Source organism: Apteryx mantelli, chromosome 22, assembly GCF_036417845.1.
Source record: "Apteryx mantelli isolate bAptMan1 chromosome 22, bAptMan1.hap1, whole genome shotgun sequence".
In the NCBI taxonomy this organism is placed as follows: domain Eukaryota; kingdom Metazoa; phylum Chordata; class Aves; order Apterygiformes; family Apterygidae; genus Apteryx; species Apteryx mantelli.
In genome coordinates, this window is record NC_089999.1 from 8,627,363 (window position 1) to 8,646,124 (window position 18,762).

At 56.8% G+C, this 18,762-nt stretch overlaps 1 protein-coding gene across 2 annotated transcripts in view; it reads left to right on the forward strand.

Annotated features, from left to right (window-relative positions):
* Positions 1-16,384, forward strand: part of LRRC75A (leucine rich repeat containing 75A) — a 44,709-nt gene extending 28,325 nt beyond the window's left edge. The window contains exons 3-4 of one of the 2 annotated variants that reach the window (XM_067309697.1): positions 2,734-2,846; positions 14,233-16,384. In XM_067309697.1, the coding sequence (XP_067165798.1) occupies positions 2,734-2,846; positions 14,233-14,845 (726 nt within the window). In that variant the 3' untranslated portion in view covers positions 14,846-16,384. The remainder of the gene's footprint in view (positions 1-2,733; positions 2,847-14,232) is intronic. The other variant, XM_067309698.1, reaches the window with a different exon arrangement.
* Positions 16,385-18,762: the final 2,378 nt, after the last annotated feature.

Sequence of the window (18,762 nt, forward strand, 5' to 3'; positions counted from 1 at the left end):
CAAGCAGTCGACAGCGAGGGGTGGTGGAGGCAGGTTTCATTGCCCCATCTGGGGTGACGTGGTGGGTCCCGCTGCCGGGCCGGCACCTGCAGCCTCTCCGATAAAGTCAAGGAAGTGTCCTATAGGGAAATGACGGATCGAGAAGCAGGTCCCTCATTAAACAGCACCAACATGTTTTATTGATGTTTTCTGAGGGTAATTGACATTTGAGTTCAGCTCATTTAGCTTTTAATCAGAACATAATTTACTGCCTGGGAAGGAAGCGTATTGATTCCCTGCCTGCTCTCGGGACCGCTATTTATTTACTTTTGGCGTTGAAGAGCACCTGCGAAATGGGTGCAAGGAGGAGCTGGCGTCTCGCAGGTTTTCCTGAGTGGCTCGCGCGCTTGGATGGCTGTTTTAACACCTGTTTCCAGCCTCGCTCGCCTGAGTGTGAATTTTCAGCGAGCAAATGGTCTGCTGGCAACCTGGCTGTGCAGAAATGGATGGTTTAATAAGCAGGACTCGCCGCAGACCTCTATGGACCGAGCACTGCCGGCGGCTGCGGACCTGAGCATGGGCATGTCTGGCCGGGCTGCTGCGTGCCGGGCTGCAAAGCCCCACGCACTGTTCGTCAGCATGGATCAGAGAAGCTCCGATGGATATTGCTGAGCTGGTCCTAGCTGTTCCTGGAGCTGCAGGCAACCAGTCACCCTTTTTTCCAGCCCGACTGCCGAAGGCTGTCAGTGCCCAGGACACGTTTCCGTTTGTCCTGTTGCATCCTGGTGAGACGGTTGCTTTTTTGTGCACTTTCTTCAGGCTCAGGGTGAACTAAAAACATTTGAGGTTAAATCCTGTTACTGCCAGCCAGCTTTCAGAGTGTCTCTTCCTTCCTAGTTCTTCAAACCTTGTGTGAAGAAGGGAAGGAGCGTTATCGTCATTTTACAGTTAGGGAAACTGAGGCACAGGGTTGGGAAGTGTGGTGCCCAATGCTCCACTCTTCCAGGTCTGGACCAAAATACCTCTGGGTTTTGGAAGCGCTCATGTTCGCAGCGCTCAGCCTGGAGCTGGAAGAGTTGCTCGCATTTAGCCTTTCTGCAGCATCGCGTCTGTCGTGTTGCATGCTCCGAGCTGTTGCTTGCACCGAGCAGAAGTTTTGGCCTTTACTCCTGCTGCCTGAGCTCTGCCGTCGCCGTTCCCAGCAGAGGATCAGCTCTGTGGCTGTGACGGGTCGGAGCAGTGGTTTCGCACAGCCCAACCGAGGAGCCGTCAGTCACCGCGGACCAGCTGGGCATCGGGTAATTACAGGCAAGGTCGAGGTGGCACAGCGCTTTCCTCCAGGGCCGGCAGCGCTAAGGAAGCGTCCGAATAAAATAGGTTAAATGAAAGCTGGTGGCAACAAGCAGCTTGCGGTGGTGGGTCCTACGGTCCTGTCCGGTTTCTGCGGGACTTGCAGCAACCAAAGCGTACGGGGTCCTGAGACCAAATACTGATTTGGGGAGGAAATGCAAGATAATAGTTAGCTGTAAATATTAGCCCTGAGGTTCCAAACACTAATCTCAGGATGTAGCTTTTATTTTGCAGCAGAATTGCGGCTACGCAAAGCATCGATTAGGCGATTCGCCCCGCGTTTCGGCGCTCGGGAGAGCGTCGCCGCCAGCTGTGCAGTGATTGAGACTCTCCCCAAAGTGTTCTTCACTGGCTTCTCTCCCCTCTCTTTGCTTTATGGCAAATTATTTTGGTTCTCTTTATTTGAAAGGGATCAAACAGCTTGCAGATGCAAAGATAAATTGCAGGAGCTAAAACTTAGGGTGGGTGTAGAAATTCGTGGCGGTTTCCCCTCGCGGGAGAGGGAGACGTTGCAGGCAGCGAGCAAACGGCCGTTACGCGGAGGGAGCAGCGTGTGCCATCGTCTTCCCAAGACGTACTGAGCCTTTAATTAAAGCAGGACTGCAGCGTGTTTTCAGGTCTTCCAGTAGGAAACATGAAATAAAACATGCTTTTCAAGCTTTCCCAGGTTCCTGCGCCCGGAGCAGCCGCCGGGGCACCAGCGCTGGGAGGTTCCCGCGGCTCCGAGGCTGAGCACAGGCTGCAGGTCCCATCGCGGTCTGTGGGGTTCAAGCTCCTGTTTCAAGCTAAGCAGGCCAATAGGCGATGTGTTGAAAAGCAGGGATTTAAATATGCACTTAAGCCCGGCTTTCCTCCTCTGGAAGGTGGTGTTGGCGCCCGGACATGTCTGGGAATAAACTGCCCCCGTTTCAGTCGAGGCTTAGTGTCTTGCAGAGGGGACTGACCGCCGCAGCTGGAGAAGCAGCTGGAAAAGCTTATTCCAGGCTTCCCCATCCATCTTGCGGGTTTTTTCCCTTAAAAAAGCCCTGCGGTTTCGAGGGCCAGCGGTGCCCAGCTGGAGGCGGAAGCGAGCCGGGAGGCTCCATCGGGATCATCCTGCTTTTCCGAGCTCCCGCCCTGCCGGAGGAGCCGCCGCGGGGTGCGAAGCCGCCCCCCCCCCCCCCGCAGCCGGGGGGGCTGCTCGCTGCCAGGGGTCTCACGAGCACAATTCGGAAAGCATCCGAGTTGGCACTTTGCCCGGCCGGCCCTTCCGCGCGGGAATTTGGATCAAAACTGAGACACCACCACGTCCTTGAGGGATTCCCCCCCCCCCCAAAAAAAATGCTTTTCCCCCCCCCCCCCGATAAGGAGGCGGTTTTTGGCGTGGCCACCGCCCCCTCACCGGGCTCCCCCTTGTCTCCGCAGGAGGGGGAGGCGCTGGGGGCCATGGAGAAGCTCTGCCGGCAGCTCACCTACCACCTGAGCCCCCACTCGCAGTGGCGCCGCCACGGCCTCGCCAGGAGGAAGCCCCAGGCCTGGTGAGTCCCTTCTCCGGGGGGCGGCGGCGGCGCGAGCGGGTGCCGGCGGGTGCCGGCGGGCGCCGGCGGCCTTTTAATTCCTGCCGGGCGGCGATGGGATTCCGGGAAGCTCCGCGTCCTCCAAAGCCGGGCGCGGAAAAGCCCGGTGTGCGCGTCGCGGCCGTCCCGGGGGCTTCCCCGGGGCCCTCCATCTCCGCCGGGGATGCGGCTCCTCGGTTTCCGTGACGTGACGCCCTGTATGTTCTTAACTTGGTCTTTTTAAGAGAGCGAGAAGCATGCAAAGTCGCCGTGCGGCGGAGCTGTGCTTTGGATCCAGGCGTTTGCCAGCGCTCCCGGGGGATTTTTGGTTCCTATTTTTGCCGGTGCTGTTCGTAGCCTAACCCCTAGCAGGCAAAAACTTGGTCCGAAGGGAGATGATGGAAGAGGAGGGGAAAACAGACCCGGAGGAGTGAAGAGCTTAGGTGGCCGCACAAGCCGGGGGGCCCCGTCCCCGCAGCCCCTGGCCCCCGTCGATCTGAGCGCACCGAAAGCGGGGAAACGCCTCTGTTCTCTCGACAGTCGTGACTGCGCTTTTGTGTGACTGATTCTGAGCATTTCCAAGGCCTTTTGCCAGCTCGGAATTGCTCTGTTTTCCGGGAAAGCAGCAGCGAGGAGACCGCCGAGGTGCGGCCAGTTTGGGGGTTGCAGCCCGGCGTGAGCTGAGCACGAGGAGCCCGGGAAGAGCCCCGAGCTCGGGTGCTGCTTTACCCTCTTTTTTTATTTCTTTTTTTATTTTTGGTCTTAATGAGCATCGGAAACGAGCACCCCTCGTCATGCCGTTGGGGCGCAATTAAAGTAGCGCCGCTGCGGCAGCGGGGGGTTCGTTGGAGCCCCGAAGACACGGAGCTCTCGAAGAGGAAAAAAATTAAGGCAGCGTTTTCTGCCGCTCCGTCTTTAATTACGGAGCCCTGTCCCTAATTACCAGCGTGGAGCGCTTGCGCGAGCGCGCCGCAAGCTCGTCCTCCTCCTCTAGATCCTCGTTTGCCCAGACCGGGGGCACCCCCCCCCCCCCGGCCATGCCGAAACCCTCCAAACAGGCCCAGAATCGTCCCCTCTCTCCGCGTCCTAAGCCACCGGGTGCTGCTCCGCCGTCCCGTCACACTGCCGGGAGGTCTCCCGGATGGGGGAGCAGATGCCCGTCACCTCGGTTATTTAATTCACCTTTCGGTGCCGTGTGCAGCCGGATGCCGGCGGCTTCTCTGGAGCCTCCCACAGTTGGGAGCCGGCTCCAGGCAGCAGGAGCCTGTGGTTTTCCACGTCCATCTCTTTGCGAGATAACGAGCTTCAGCTCGGTGCACTAATGAGCAGGGACGGTTCGGTCCCCGGCGGTGGAGTGGCAGAGGACAGGTCTGTTTTATCAGGAATAAAAATTAAGCCTGCAGGAACAGTTTTCCGGGCCTGTCTGTAGCCGTTTGCATCCCGCTGCAGGCTGCTCTCGCATTTACTGAGCTAAGTAGAGCCAATGAATCAGGGGATTCCCGGCCTTTCTTCAAAGCTCCCATGGACATTTTGGGGAAGACCCCGCTCCCCTGCTCTCTCTTCTCGTGCGCTGCTTTTCTGGGAGACTGACTGTCCCTGGGAGAAGCTGTTTGGTGAGGAGATACAGACAACCCTCGTAATTAAGGTAGGTTTTATTCGGGTTTATTAGAGGCTGCTCTTGTACAAACCCTGTTTACGCAGCCACCGAGACGGCGCCGTCAGCCCGGACATTTGTACTGGGGGGGACGAGCTGCAGCTTTGCAAATTCCAACCTTTGGGGAATCCGTCCGGATTTTGAGTCTCCCGCAGCAGCCCCAGCACCGGTGAAGCCTGGGAGAACCGAGTCCTGCGTCGTGGACCGGGTCTGCGGCGGCTCGGCCGCTCTCGGCGCGAGCCCGGGGCTCGCTCGCTGCCCCCGCTCGACGCCCAGCGATGCTCCCCGGGGCACCCGCCACGCTCTGCGGTGGGGACCCGGCGCCAGCAGCTGGCGTTGAGGAAGGAAAGGCCCTTTCCTGATTTTTCAGGGAAACCGGCTTCAGTTCACAAATGCGACAACAAGGCTTTGGTTCTAATACGGCCGGAGGGCTCTGCCAGTACTTGATTTTGTGGGTTATTGCAGGAGAAGTGAGGGAAGATGCTGCGTGTTGGGTTGGGTTGCAAGAGCAATCCAATCCGGTATGAGTTATTCACGGAAAGCGGAGCGGCGGCAGCGGCAGCGATGAGCCCCCGGAGCGGGAAACACCCCCGCGGCGCGGCACAGATGCTGCGAGGGGTCCTGTGCCCTCTTTCTGGGCCCCGCTGCCTGCTTTGCGGAGGAGCTGTTTCCAGGAAAAGCCCAACCTGGCTGGAATACGGGAGGGAAGCAGGAAAGGGGCGACTGGCCCGGCGCGGGGGCGGCGTTCTGGGTTTGCTGCCCGCGCTGGAAACGGCTCCCGCGGAGCAGAAGGAGCCGCAGTCACTATTGCTTCAGGGCATCGATAAACTCTTATTTGATGCTTTGGGCAGGATTTGCACAAGGAGCCTTGGCGGCAGGGACAGACACCAGTCCGGGCACCACGTCTGCTGGATTGCACCGTCGGGGGGCTTCGTGCTCCGCCGCCGTCCCGTAGGCGCCCGTCACAGCCCGTAAGGGTGCTCGCAGCACCGCGTGCCGGGGTTCCCACTCGCTGCGGCGTCTGCAGTGACGGCCCCCAAAAGGAGGTAGAAATAGGAAGCGGCGCCTGCTCCTCGGGCCACGGACGGGATCGGCGCGGTGCCGGGAGCCGGGGTTTCCCTCCGCAGCCCCGTGCCAGCACGGCCGCCTCCCGGGGAAGGCGAGGTGGGAGAAGTCGCCCTCGGGAAAGGTGGGTTGCAGGCTGCAGCCGTGCCGATAGCGCTTTCTTGTGTTGTCTCTTTTCCTTTTTCTTCACTCTCTTCCTTTGGCTGCTTTTCCTTTTCGTTTTCTTTCTCATGGGAGAGGAATTCTCCTGACAGTCTTGCAAGAAAACTTTGGGGTCAGAAAGGGAAGGTTTGGAGCCGGCGCCCGTGCCCTGCCTGGAGGATCCCTTAGCGGGTTCCCTGGAGGAGGCATCTCGCCTTGGGAGTGGGAAGCACGTAGCCACGTGCTTCAGACACACCAGCCTTGTCTCCGGTCTTCTGCACAGTCTTCTGCTTCTTGACGTTTTAATGAGTGTTTTGGCTTTGTCCTTGGTTCCCTGCTAATAATTACGGATTGCAACCCAGCTGCACGGGCAGCGGAGGCCTTGATGGAGAACTCCTGGGCTGGAGCTGGAAAGTTGCTTGAAAATACTTTCTTAATTTGAAATCTGGAGCTTTGCGATGCCGTGTGCTCCCGAGTCCCATCTGCCGGAGCCGCACTCATTAGCGCGCCGGCTGCTAACGAGCCAGGTAACACACACATTGCAATCTGTGGCATGGCTTCATTAAGCAGCATAATTTCTCTGGGCCCGTGGCTCTGCCCGTCTCCCGACACGCAGCACTTCTCTTTCCCCTGCAGCTGCTTTAGGCATGTGCGAAGGGTTCGGGGAAGGAATTAGAGTTTAATTATCCCTGCGACCCGGAGCGGCGGGGAGCGTGTTCGGGGGAGCGGAGGCCGCTGTGCAATCGAGTCAGCTGCCTTAGCGCAAGCCTCATCTCTCGCTTTAATTAAAATGTTTCCCCAGTCGCGGGGTTGAGAGGTTCGCAGCGCCTACGGGGACGGATGTTCCTCTCGCCTGGCTCACGGCTAGTGGCCCGGCGTCGATGCCCGGGCGGTGTCTGCCCGCAGAGAGCCGAGCTGGGGGGGGTCTGCGGTGCCGCCCGGCGTCGGAGCACCCAGACGCGCGCAGGCTGCGGGTCTGCCTTGGCGGGAGGCGGGTTGGCGCTTCCTTCGCTTTCGGAAACCCTTCGGAGCTTCGGAGCCCTCCACGAGCTCTGCGAACGCTGCCCTTCTCCTCGCGCCCTCGCCCGCCGCGGCTCTGCTCTTCGCTGCCCTGGTGCCTCTTCCCCAGGTATCATCAGATTTCTGCGATTTCGGAAATGTCGTTTGCAACGCGGTTATGGAAAGGAGATCGGACAAAGCCCTACTACAGTTGGTCAAATCCGGGTCTTAAACAAGGGAAAACATTCTCTGAAGACGTGCACGTTTGCTGGTATTGCCTCGATCACTTGGACTCCGCGGGCCAAATCCCGTCGCCCTTGTCCCTGGGGGTTTCAGCCGCCCAGCCTGTTTCTGGGAAGCTGGACACCACGCCGGAGCCATCTTTACTGCTTTGCGGCGGCAGCAAAAACAGAGGAAACGCCCAGAATCGCTTTTCCTCCGACAGATTTTTTTTTTCTTTTTTCCTCGCAAAAGCATGCCGAGTGCCTGGAGCGGCCTCCCTGGCCGTCTGCAAAGTTAAAATTCATTTTCCTCGGAGCGCACCAGGGTGACAGGCTGCTTTTTCCCGATCTGCTGCACCAGGCTGGAGTTAATCACAAAAGGAGCTTGTTGCTTTTTAACCCTGCCGGGGAGAGCAAGCACTGCTGCAAACACCTCGCTGCCGCCTCCTTCCCTGCCTCGACACCCCTCACCTCCCCAGGCATCCCAACACCAAGGATTTCCCACTGCTTTCCCACATTATATTTTAGCAACGCCCCTGGGATGGTATTAAAGGAGATGTGGCAACGTGCCGGTAAAATGCATTTCACTGGGAAGCGTGCTTCCGGCTCAGCTCCGGGGTCAAGCCTGCTTGGGATTTTTTCTTTAGGGCCAGAAGATGCCGTATTTTGCTGGAGCAGCCGTCATCTTGTTCCCTAGGATTGCTCAGCACCGGGGGACCCTTCACACCGGTGACAAGAGCCCTAAGTATTTTAGCTTGTGCAGAAACGGATCCTTTGCAGTGATTTCACTCCCTTTCCAGATTGTGCCCAAAAGGTAAATGCGTCACGCGTGGGTTTTTACGTGAAAGTTAACGTTAGCCTGGAATGGGCACTGCAGGGTCCGATTTTACTGGGCGTCAGCCTGAACTGCCTTTTGCTCCCGTAAGATCTTCTGATGCGAAGTCCCGTACAAAATACCCTGTTAAGGGCGGAAACGAGTAGCTTGGGCCAGCTTCACGTGCGATCAGGAGGATCCAGCGAGCTGAGGCAGGTTTTAACCTGTGGTCGCTCGTGGGTTAGAGGTTCTCCCCTGTGCTTGGAAGCCGGTTGCGTAGACGTCTAACCGTCCTCAGTTGGGCTTGTGAACCTTGGGAACTCGACCCAGCTCGTCTGCTTGGGCCAAACCCACTAAATTCATACGAAAGCAAGGGGAGAGAAGTGGAAGCCAGTCTATAAAGGTTGGTTTTGTTAAAATAGGAGAGAAGGGTGTTTTGATCTTGCGGTGAACTTAGGTTAGGCAGCTTCGTCGTCGGTGGTGGGAATGATCTCTTAGCATCCCGCTCCTGGTTTCGCCAGGGCCACAATGCGTTTCTGTTCTGCAGGAATGCGGTGTGCCACTTTTTTTCTCTACAAAGCCCTTGTGAAGCAAAAAAGGGGGATTTTCACGGGGCGGGGGGAGCCCAGTGCCTGGATAATGCACCCTTCGCTGTGAAAGCGAAAAGAGAATGAACATTTGTGCGAGAAAATCCTCCGCGGCCGCCCAGAGCCGGTGGGCGAGCGATACGCGGGAGTTGTGGCTCCTGCAACAAATGGGCCCTTCAGAGCTGCCGGTGCAAATCCGCCGTCGGTGGGAGGAGGCCGGAGCAGGAATTATGCCGTCTCCTCGCCCTGTAGATAGACGGTGTGTGCGTGTGCGGAGCCGCTGCAGGAGACGGGAAAAGCTGTGACCGGCAGCCCTTGGCGGTGTCCTGGGCACGTCCTGGGCATCGGCGGGGATAGAGAGGCCTTGCAACATGCTTCCCGGGGTGTGCAGTAAATGCTGTAAAAGCAGGCGGGGACGTTGGCTGGCGCTGGGCTGCGCGGGGGGGTTGCAAGTCGCTGCTCCTCTGCAGTGCGAAGCAGGCAGCCCCCGAGCCGGGCAGCTCGGCCGGCGAAGCTCCTCCGTCGGGAGCACGGTGAGAGGGAGCCGGGAAGTCTTGCTGTTTTCTTTGTAAGCCAGCATATAGAAAATAGCACTTTGCTGTTTTCTTTTTGAGCTTTTCCACCTCCGTGACCGTATCTGCCCGTCTCCAGCTCCATGAATGTAAGGGCAGCTGCTTCTCGGCAGCCACGGGTGAAGGAGGGGAAGCGCCCGGAGGAAGGTGGATCTCATCGTCCCTGTCCTCCACCGCTGCCTGGGGCGCTGGACCGTCCAGAGGCTGCTGTGCCCGGCTCATCCCTGGTTTTTGCAGACAGAGCTGGCTGGGCTCCTCCAGGGCAATTCCCGGCTACACCCACGGACAAGCCCCGTATGCATGCCATGCCGAAGACGCCTGGCACGCAGATACTACTTAGAGCAGCTCCTATGGAAGGTGCTTGCCTTGGGTTTGGTCTGCTACGCACAGCACTCAGCCAACACACATAAAACCAGGATATTGTTGATATTTTGGCAGAAATGTTTGGAAACTCTGTTGCAACGCTAAGGAGGACCACATGGGAGGGAGCTGTCTTCCAGCAGAGCTGCGATCTGCTGTTTGATCTGGCACATAGCCACGCGCAGCACGGCACCGTGCCAGGCGTGCGCTTAGGCGCTGCGGTTCAAGGTATTCGCTACAGCCAAAAAAAGCAAAACAAAGAAATCCTTGAGACACCAGAAAACAATAAGGATTCGGGAGAAATATCTGGATGTGGGTGATTTTGCAGTGCGTGTCACCAGACGGTGCACTTCTCATCGCCTTTGTCCTCCTCGCCTCGGTCCCCTTCGTGGTCACTAGGCATTTCCTACGTCGGTCGTTCGGGGACTCTTTGGACTTTGCTTAAATTACTCAAGAGGTGACGTAAGTGTCTTGTACAGCTGGGACCGGAGCGACTGCGATTCGCCCTGTCAGCTGTTCTCCCCCAGCCCCTCTCCAGGCGACGCTTATCCCGGGCTCCTGCCTCCTGAGCTTGTCCCCCTTGGCGCATCCGCGACTGAGACGCCTCCAGGTGATCCCTGGAAGTACAGTTTGTTCTGCATTTTTGCTCTCTGCTGTTCTATGTGGCTGCAAAACTGCTGCTTTGTTTGGGGAGAATCCATCTTCCGAGACAGCCGAACCGCAGCGACCAGCCCGGCCCGAGCTGTTCCTTTGTCCGCCCCGAGGTGGCCGGCCAGGACTTCTTGGTGACGCTCCTCCACCTCATTCCTCTGAGCTGGTTTTCTGCCCCTGCCACTTGCGGGCCGAGCCGCCGGCCCTGCACGGCCACCGCGTCCAGCACTGGGGGACGGGGACGTCCCCACTGGCTCCTGGCCTGACTGTCGGGAAGGAGTTTATCCGTGGAAAGTTGTACGCTGGGAGGACACCTCCTGGGGACGTCCGCTCAACGGTGGAGAAGCAGAATGAAGGGCCAGCCTTCAAAAACCAGTAGTGTGCGGCACTGCGCATGGCTTTTGTCTTAAATAGTGTTCTTTTAAGGCCAGGGGGGTGTAAATACCAGCGTTGTCCCTGGCGTACGCTTTATCCCTGAATCAGCCCGTGCGCGTCAAACCGGTGGGATGAGCAGAGACCTGGCTGCCGGCGACGATGCTCCCAAGGGGCCAGGATGTTCCCAAGGTGCCAGGATGCTCCCAAGGACCAGGACGCTCCCAAGGCTCCAGGATGCTCCTGAGGTGGCAGGCTCCCGGCTCCGTGCTCCGCGGAGGGCTCTGCCGGGTGGGCGTCTCGCCTTTCCCAGCCTTCCCCTTCTGCTCCCATTTCATGCGAAGTTACACCGTGGAAGAACGCCGCTGATCCAGGAGGTCTGTGTGTTTTGGGGTCTGATGGGCAGACACCTGCAGCAGGCAGCTCTGCTCGGGAATACTTTTGGGGCTTTTCAATGGCTTCTTCGAACCGAAGAGCTTTTCCAAAATTACAAAAGTTACAAGCCATGGATTTACCTGCAGACATGGATTTTGCCGGGTGCAGACAGACCTGCCTCCCTCCCGCCTCCTCTGCTGTACGTTACAGCCAGATGCAAGACTAAATCAGGAGGCTCAAACCGCGCTCGCGTTGCATCGAAGCGTCACGTCGTTAGCAAGCAGCAGGCTTGAAGCCAACGAAAGAAATTGCTTTTTCACCCAGCACGTGCAGAACTCCCCGTCGAAGGATGCGGAAGGGCCCGAAAGCACGGAGAGTTGAGAAAGGAATTAAATTGGTGGCGAAGAGCTTCGTCAGGGGCCAGGAAGCACCGTGGTGCAGGTGCAACCTCTGGCTCAAGAAATCCCCGAAGCGCCGGGAGCTGGGAGGATTTGCCAGGGAAGAGTAACGGCAAACACGGTCCATAGTCTTTCCTCACGTTCGCCGCCTCGGCGGAGTGGGGGCAATGCAGATGTGCCGCTGTTACCACCCTGCGCCGCATTCAAGTGACACGTAGCAAATAGGGATTTCCGTTTACGGTCGGTATTTCTGGCCTGTCGGTCGCGCTGGCGGGGAGGTTGTCGCCAACGGAGGCGCGGGGTCACCCGGAGCCGCTCGCGGCGCCGCTGTTGAACCGCGCGCGGTCGCCAGGCGTTGCGGTTAGCAAACGCCTCTTTTGCCGGCTGCTGGAGCTCAACCGTAAACCGCGCGCGTGTATTTAGGTCCCATCCGCGCGCACACGGAAGGGCGAAACGTAGTTTTGGAGAAGGCTCCAGATTTTCCGACAATTAACCCCGGAGGCAGAGGAGCGTTTTTTCCCCCGCCGATGAATAGTAATTCTGGCAAATGCCCGAACGGTTGGTTTTGCTGTTCCCCAGTTGAACAAATGAACCGAGAGCCAGAAGCACTAGAAAATATCCTAAAGGAAAAAGCCCTGCCCTGGCAGGGAGGGTGGAATAATCTGCTTCGGAGTAACGGCACCTCTCTTTCTTTCCCCTTGCACTTTTTTCCAAGCTCGCTCGCGCTGTTCAAGCCGAACTGGCATCTTAAAAGCTTCGGGTGGTCCCAGGTGCTGCCTCTGCCCGGTGCTTGGCCTGCAGGTGCCGCCTCGGAGCTGGGCCGCGCTCCCGGGACCCGCCAATCCAGCGGGTCGGAGCGGTTCACGTTGGAGGCGATGGGTTGGTGGCTCCGCTTGCGCTGGTCTCCGCAGCGTCGCTCGGGCTCCCGCGATGGCCAACTCGCGCCGCAGCTACGCAAGGTATCACCACTGCTGGTTCCAAAAAAAGGGCAAAATCCCTGCACCCCTGGAAAGGGTCTACTAAAGCGAAATAACTCCGTGAGCTTGCGGTGAAGCCGCATGCGGCTCCATGCGAAGCTGCCCAGCAGGAGGAGGAACCTACGGGACACCAGGGAGGCAGGTTCAGCTCATGGCTCCGATGAACAGCTCCAAAACCAGAGGGTGCTGGGGATGCTCTTGAGCCTTCTCCTTGGGATGGGCTATGAGAAGCGGGATGGGGATGTTCCCATCCCCGGTGGGAGGCTTGGGAAGCCGGGTCCGCCGGCAGGCGGATACCGAAACGGGAAAAACAGTGGGGAGCCATTTTTCGTCTTTTTTTTTTTTCCTTCCTTGGTCTGGTTTCTGATGAGAAAACTAGACTGGAGGATCAGAGTTGAAGTTTCTCTCCCTTCCCCCTAAAACCAAAAATGCTGTTTTCTTTCCCTTTGCATTAATGGAATTTAATCTATTTAAAGTAACAAGGAAATGCAGATAGACTCCCCAGCGTGTGGAGCTCAGTGAAATGCCGCCCGGTTTCATGCTTGCCGTCCTCGGTGAGCTTTTCCTGGGCTTTTCTGGCTTTTGGCAACGCCAGGGGCAGATCTGCAGCCTGCTGTGGTCAGCGAGAGGTGGCTGATGGGCAGAATAAAATGCCACAGGATGCCCGATGGCAAAGTGCAGTTGTTTCCTTTCTCCATTGTGGGCAGTTGCTCATGTAGAGCCAATAGTTATTTGGATATTTTTAATATACTCAATCATAAAAGTCCATTTCCAAGAGCATTTGCAGCCTTTTTTTTTCCTTTCTGCACTAGGGTTTAAAGAAAATGTTCCTATTGTTTGTTTTCATGAAAACTTGAACAAATTCTTATTCTGGTCAAATTGGCTTCCAGGAAGTCATTTACAGCAGCGACAATCCCAAAGTGTTGTTTTCTTTTAAATTCTTGATTGGTTTTCTGTTGGCACTCGTGCAAATTGCCTTTCCTGCAAATGCATGTTATTAATGGGGCCTCGGCCGCAGGTTCTTATTACGCCGGAGTGGAGTTTGTTGGAAATGTTCCAGCACAGTTTCTCTATAGGATGCTGCAGGTTCCTTGAGAGGAAAATGTTTCATAAGGAGAAGTATATAAATACATTTTATTTGGGAGCGGGACCTGAGGGGAGAAGATGGAGTACTCCAGCAACAGGATATTTACATTTTTATAATCAGTCCAAGAATTATAATTATGGCAAAGCATTTTGATGGATCCCAAATGCTTATTTTTTGAATTTTGTGTAGCAGGAAATTAAAAACAAGTCAGGGGGAAGAAGTTCTGAGAGAAGAGACTTTCACATAACACGTAAGCGGTGATTCTCACCTAGAGTAAGACCCTGCTTTTACAAAAGGTTTGAATCCAGCGTCTTCGGCTCTGGACCATGCAGAGGAGCTGTGGTAGGGCATGCAAATGAAAGCATCTCCTCTCCTTCGTTATCCCTACTGGAGATATTTATCAAGCTGCTTCTTTGGCTAACTCGATTTCATTTTCCCAAAATCTCGTTACTTTATGGTTTAATTGGGTTCTTTTCCTAAATGCACAGCGATGCAGTGAAATGATGCTGCAGCAGTAACCTCGCGCTTGTAGGCTTGTCGAAGCTGAAGGGAACACCGGTTTTCTGGCAAAAGCTTAGCCCTGGGGACGGCTGCTATTTTGGGCTCTCCCAGACTTTCTGTTTGGTTTAGCCTGGCCGCTGGACCTTCTCTGGGGGTTCATGTCCCCGAGCCCCAGGGGTGGTTACAGGTCACTGCCTGTCTCCGGTTGAACATCTGGAAATTAGCTCCCAAAGCCAGCTGAGCATAAGCCCCAGGAGCTGGACTCATCCCAGCTTTCCTGGAGGCCCCGGGTGATGGCTCTGGACTTCTGCTTAGCCAAGGTAGCGGGTGGTTTGGCTTGCAAGACAAAAACACTGTGCGTTTTTTTTCCTCTTTTCTCTTAAATTTAATTGAGCAACTTGTTAAACACGTCTGGTTCCTTTATGGATGCTGATGGCTTTATTCTCAGCTTCCAACATCTAGCGGTCTCAACGTTTCTAGCAGCCCTCGAAGGACTGTAGTCGCCAGCCCCTTCCCGTGCCGGCTGCTCTTGGCTCCCCGAGACGTCCCTCCTCGCTGACGGTCCCTCGTGTCTGCCGTTTCCTTTCTCCGCAGCCTGAAAGCCGTGCTGATGGGGAAGCCGCCGGACAACACGGTGGACCTGTCGGGCATCCCGCTGACGCCGAAGGACCTGGAGCGCGTCGCGGCGTACCTGCAGCACAGCGCGGCGCACGTGGACACGGTGGAGCTGTGCTTCACCGAGCTGACGGACGAGATGCTGCTGCAGCTGCTGCCGGCGCTGGGCGCCCTGCCCCACCTCACCACCCTCTCCCTCAACGGCAACCGGCTCACCAAGGCCGTCCTGCGGGACCTCACCGAAGCCCTCAAGGACCCCAGGAAGTTCCCCAGCGTCACTTGGATCGACCTCGGCAACAACGTGGACATCTTCTCCTTGCCGCAGCCCTTCTTGGTCAGCCTGAAGAAGCGCTGCCCCAAGCAAGGCAACTTGCCGACCATCCTGGAGTTCGGCGAGGGCCAGCTGAGCGACCTGGAGGGCCAAGACGGCCTGGCCGAGAGCCAGGAGGACCTGCGAGCCGCCGGCCAAGGCGCGGACGAGCCGGACCGCCTTGACTGCCTGGGCTTGCAGCTGACGGACCGAATGGGCCGGGGTGGGACGCTCCCGAGTAAACGTGGCTCCGGAGGAGACGCCGCGGCCACGCAGACGTGATGGTCGGCCCCGGGCGCTCGGTGGGGCGCATGACGCAGAGACGAGTGAGAGCCGGTGCCTCGGCGATGGGGGCCGTGACGGAGGGTCCATCGGCGCGGTGGGATGCGTTGAGCCCCGGCCTTGCCGACTGCCTCCGGACGGTGAATGTCAACCTTTTTCATGTCAAAGGACACGTAGATGGGATCGTGTTGAATACTTTATATTTTATAAAAGCCGGACCAACCTTTTTTAAACATTAGTGACATGCTATGCTTTTTAACCACTCGGAAATACCTGCCTCACCAAGGTGGTGTAATGCCCGTCCTTTCAGGAGCACAGACGCGGAGAAGGAAGGCGAGGAGCAGCGGCAGGGAAGGGCTCCGACTCCTTCGTGCAGGCGCTACCGAAACCTCGGCCATCCCCTCTCAGGTGTGACGGACAGACAGACGGGACATCCTCCAAGGAGGACGCCGCTGGGACGACACATACGGCTTCTCCGTGCCGACGCCAGGACCTGCCGAGGGCTGGCGTGCCGGGTCGGCTAAGGCAGATTTGCCCCCGGCAGGCGCTCGCCAGCGGCGCGAAGGAGGAGATCCGGCCCTCGCCCTCCAGCCTTCCCACGCCGGGTGGCCGCTCCGCACCGGCCCCTGGTGCTTTGGATGCTCAAGTCCGGTTGCCGTCGGTTGTGCTGCTCTGGCAGCTCCTGCAGCAAAGGGGAACGCGCCGACTCGAGCCGCTTTGGGGAGCCTGGTCGGGAGCCGGCGCTCGGCTCGGGTTCGCTGCTGCTGCTGGCGAGAGCCCCCAGTGCTGCGAGTTTATAAATGGGGGGAAAAAAGAAAATCCTGGGGTTTCCCCTCTCTCACTGCCGCTCTGGGCTGGGTGGGCACAAGTCAGCTGGAGGTTGAAAGCCTCGAGGTCGCTTGGCTGTGTCCATCCCCCAGGACCAGAAGTGCTTTGTTCCTAAAACTTTTTTTTTGGGGGGGGGGGTGGGTAGGAACATGGATTTGGGTTTTTTTTGATGGCAAACGGATCGCCCCGGTGCTGGAACGTGCCCTTTGGCTTTTGAACCAGAGTGTCATTCATTCCTAAACCCATGGGAAACACTCCCTCGTATCCACGGACCAAACTCGGCTGCCTTTGCTCAAAGGGAGCCCCTTCGTTTCCGTTCGAATCTCCCTCTTGGCTAGTTTCACAGCCTCATTTTCCTGGCTCAGGCATGAGCGGTGAACCGCGGGCTTTGCTTTTTCTGGGTGTAAACACAGACTTTTTGGTCCTCCCGTTGCCTCTCTCCGGTTCCCATCACCGCACGCGAAGCCACATGCCTTTCCCAGCGGGGCGTCACGCTGCTGGGGGGGGGGGGGGGGGTGTTTCTCCTCCGTATGCAAGTAGGTAACTTAGAAAAAAACTCTGCTACTCGTTTTAATACATTTGGCAAAGTTCAGTATGATTTGCATGTATCCGAGCCTTTTTTTTTTTTTTTTTTTTTTTTTTAATGCTAGGTCTTTCCAACAGGCATGAAAAAAAAAGCTTTGCAGTGAATAAACGATTCTGTTTGAAAGAGTTATCCATAATCGAAATAAATGATGATGTTTAATAACGACCTGGTGCTGAATTTGCATCTCAGGCTAAATGCCCAGCTGGCAGCACGTCACGCTCCGAATTCCCCGACGGACGCAAAGCCACCGCTCGGCTGCTCCGGCCGCGTTTGCCCTCTGCACGCTGCGAGACGCGGCCGCCCACCCGCGGCGGGAGCCGCATCCCTCCGTGCCGCGTCTGCCCCGGCATCGCGGCTGCGGGGCTGAGTTAGCCCGGCTCAGAGAGGGAAATGACTAGCCAGGGCCTCGTAGCAATATCTTCATGCACGCTGGAGCATGCACCAAATAAATGATGTCCATAGGAAAAACCCCAATACGGCTCCAGTAGACGCAGTTAGGAAAACACCAGGGCTTTAGCTAATCAGGCTCTTTTCCTTACGGTGCGGTTTAGGTCAATTAGCCAGTTATTGCACTTCGGAACAACGATGATCCTGTGGGTTCAGTAAAAAGCTTTTTTTTTTAAAAAAAAAAAAAAAAGCAGCAGGAGCCTGTTTCTCTTTCCAGCCCATCAGCATCGAAACAAGCCTGGCGCTCCCGCCGTAGATATGAGCTACAGCAGGGTCAGAAGCTTTTAAATTGCCCTGGAAGAAGGATTCGAGTACGGAAAAAATCGGTGCTGCTGGAATATTAAAGTTGATTGAGGTCATTCGTTGTGCGAGGGGGAGGAGGGACAAGCAGGAAATGTCCAGCATAAGATAAAAAGCCCATTAAAAAAAAAAAAAAATCCCAGCCCGGTTTGGGTCGTTATCTCCACCAGCACAGCTCCGCCTGCACATGAAAGAAACTATTCCATAGGCAGGGATTTATGCCTTCAGCCACCAAAAAAAAACCCCCCATAATTGGAAATCGGTCCCTTGGGAAAACCGAGCGGAGGGGAATCGCAGCGGGAGGCGAGGCGTCAGCGCGCCCCGGGGCTGATGCCACCCGCGCTGCAGGGGTAACACTGCGATTGATTTTGCATCCAGGTGCTCCCATTTTGGTGATTCCACTGGTTCAGGGCTCCCCGTTCCAGGCCTGGCCCGGGAAGACGCTCGTCCTTTCGTGCTTGGACCGCTTAGCGCAGCGAAAGCCCCCGGTTCCCATGAACTGGAAACGCATCAGCGACAGCCGCTATTGCCAAGGAAACCGGCTGTGCTCATTAGGGCCGGTCACCTGCCGGTGCTTATTAGGAAGGGAAAAGTGACAAAACTAACCTCCGCAGCGCGATGCATCAGGCGCACAACGGCCGCGAACCCCCCTCGGCGCAGCGGGCGGCCTGGGAACGTTGCACGGCTGCAAACGCCCCTCAACGCCCGGGGTGTTGGAGTCGGTGTCTGCATGGGGGGGTTTTCCACCAGCAGGTTAGACATAGCGAAAGGAGGCGATCTTTAAATGACTTTAGCGTTAAATTCTAAAGGACAAGTGGGAAAAGGGCTCTGTCACTCGGTCCTCGCACAGCCCTGGGCGATGCGAGCCTCACTGCTTCCTAAAAACAGGCCCGATATTTCCCCGCGGAGGGAAATAGCCCCAAATGCTCAGCAGAAGAACTGAGGCCCCAACACGACCAGCATATTTGGAAAGTCAGCCTCTCCCTTCCATGCTTTATGGGGAATAACTAGAAAAGAATACAATTTTTAAGAATAAAAGCTTGGATCCAGCAGGGCGAGCTGAGGCGCGGAGGGCGCCCGGGACCGTGCCGAAGGCTCCCGCGTCGGCGCTGGCTTGCAGGGTCGGTGCACACAGCGATGTGCAAACGTGGGGTGCAAGCAGGTGCCCGAGGGCTCCCCGTGCTCACCGGGGAGAGACCCCCCTCCAGGGCAGACACTGCTGCTCCCGGCTGTTGAGACGACCGAAACGTTGGCACCGGCAGCGCTTCAGGCTCCCAGGGGCACACGTGCGTCAAGATCGGCAGTGAGCTTTGGAATCGCCAATGTTTTCCCCAAATGCCTGCTGACGCCGGGAGTCTCCGCACAACGGGACCCGGCCGACCCTGTGCGAGCAGAGAGCCCGGCGCCAGCTGCTTCTGCTGCAATTTAGAGACACTGGCTGCTATTTTACCCTGCAGACGGAATCAAGTAGCTCTATGATTAAAATACAGTGAAAAAAAAAAAAAAAAATCTCTTCTAGTACCAGCTGAAGGACTGCTAATCAGGGATCTTCCCTGACAACGCTACAACAGAAAAAAGAAAAAAGGCAGAAACTGTTTAAGTGAGTATCAGATTTGGAGGCAGGGAGGCTTCTCCGTTTCATGAAAGGTGTCTGGATAATTTTCTTACAGAAAATATTGCATTAACCACCTAGCATACAGCCTAGAACTACACTTTTAAGCATTTATCATGGTAAGAGGATTTCAGAATATCTCAT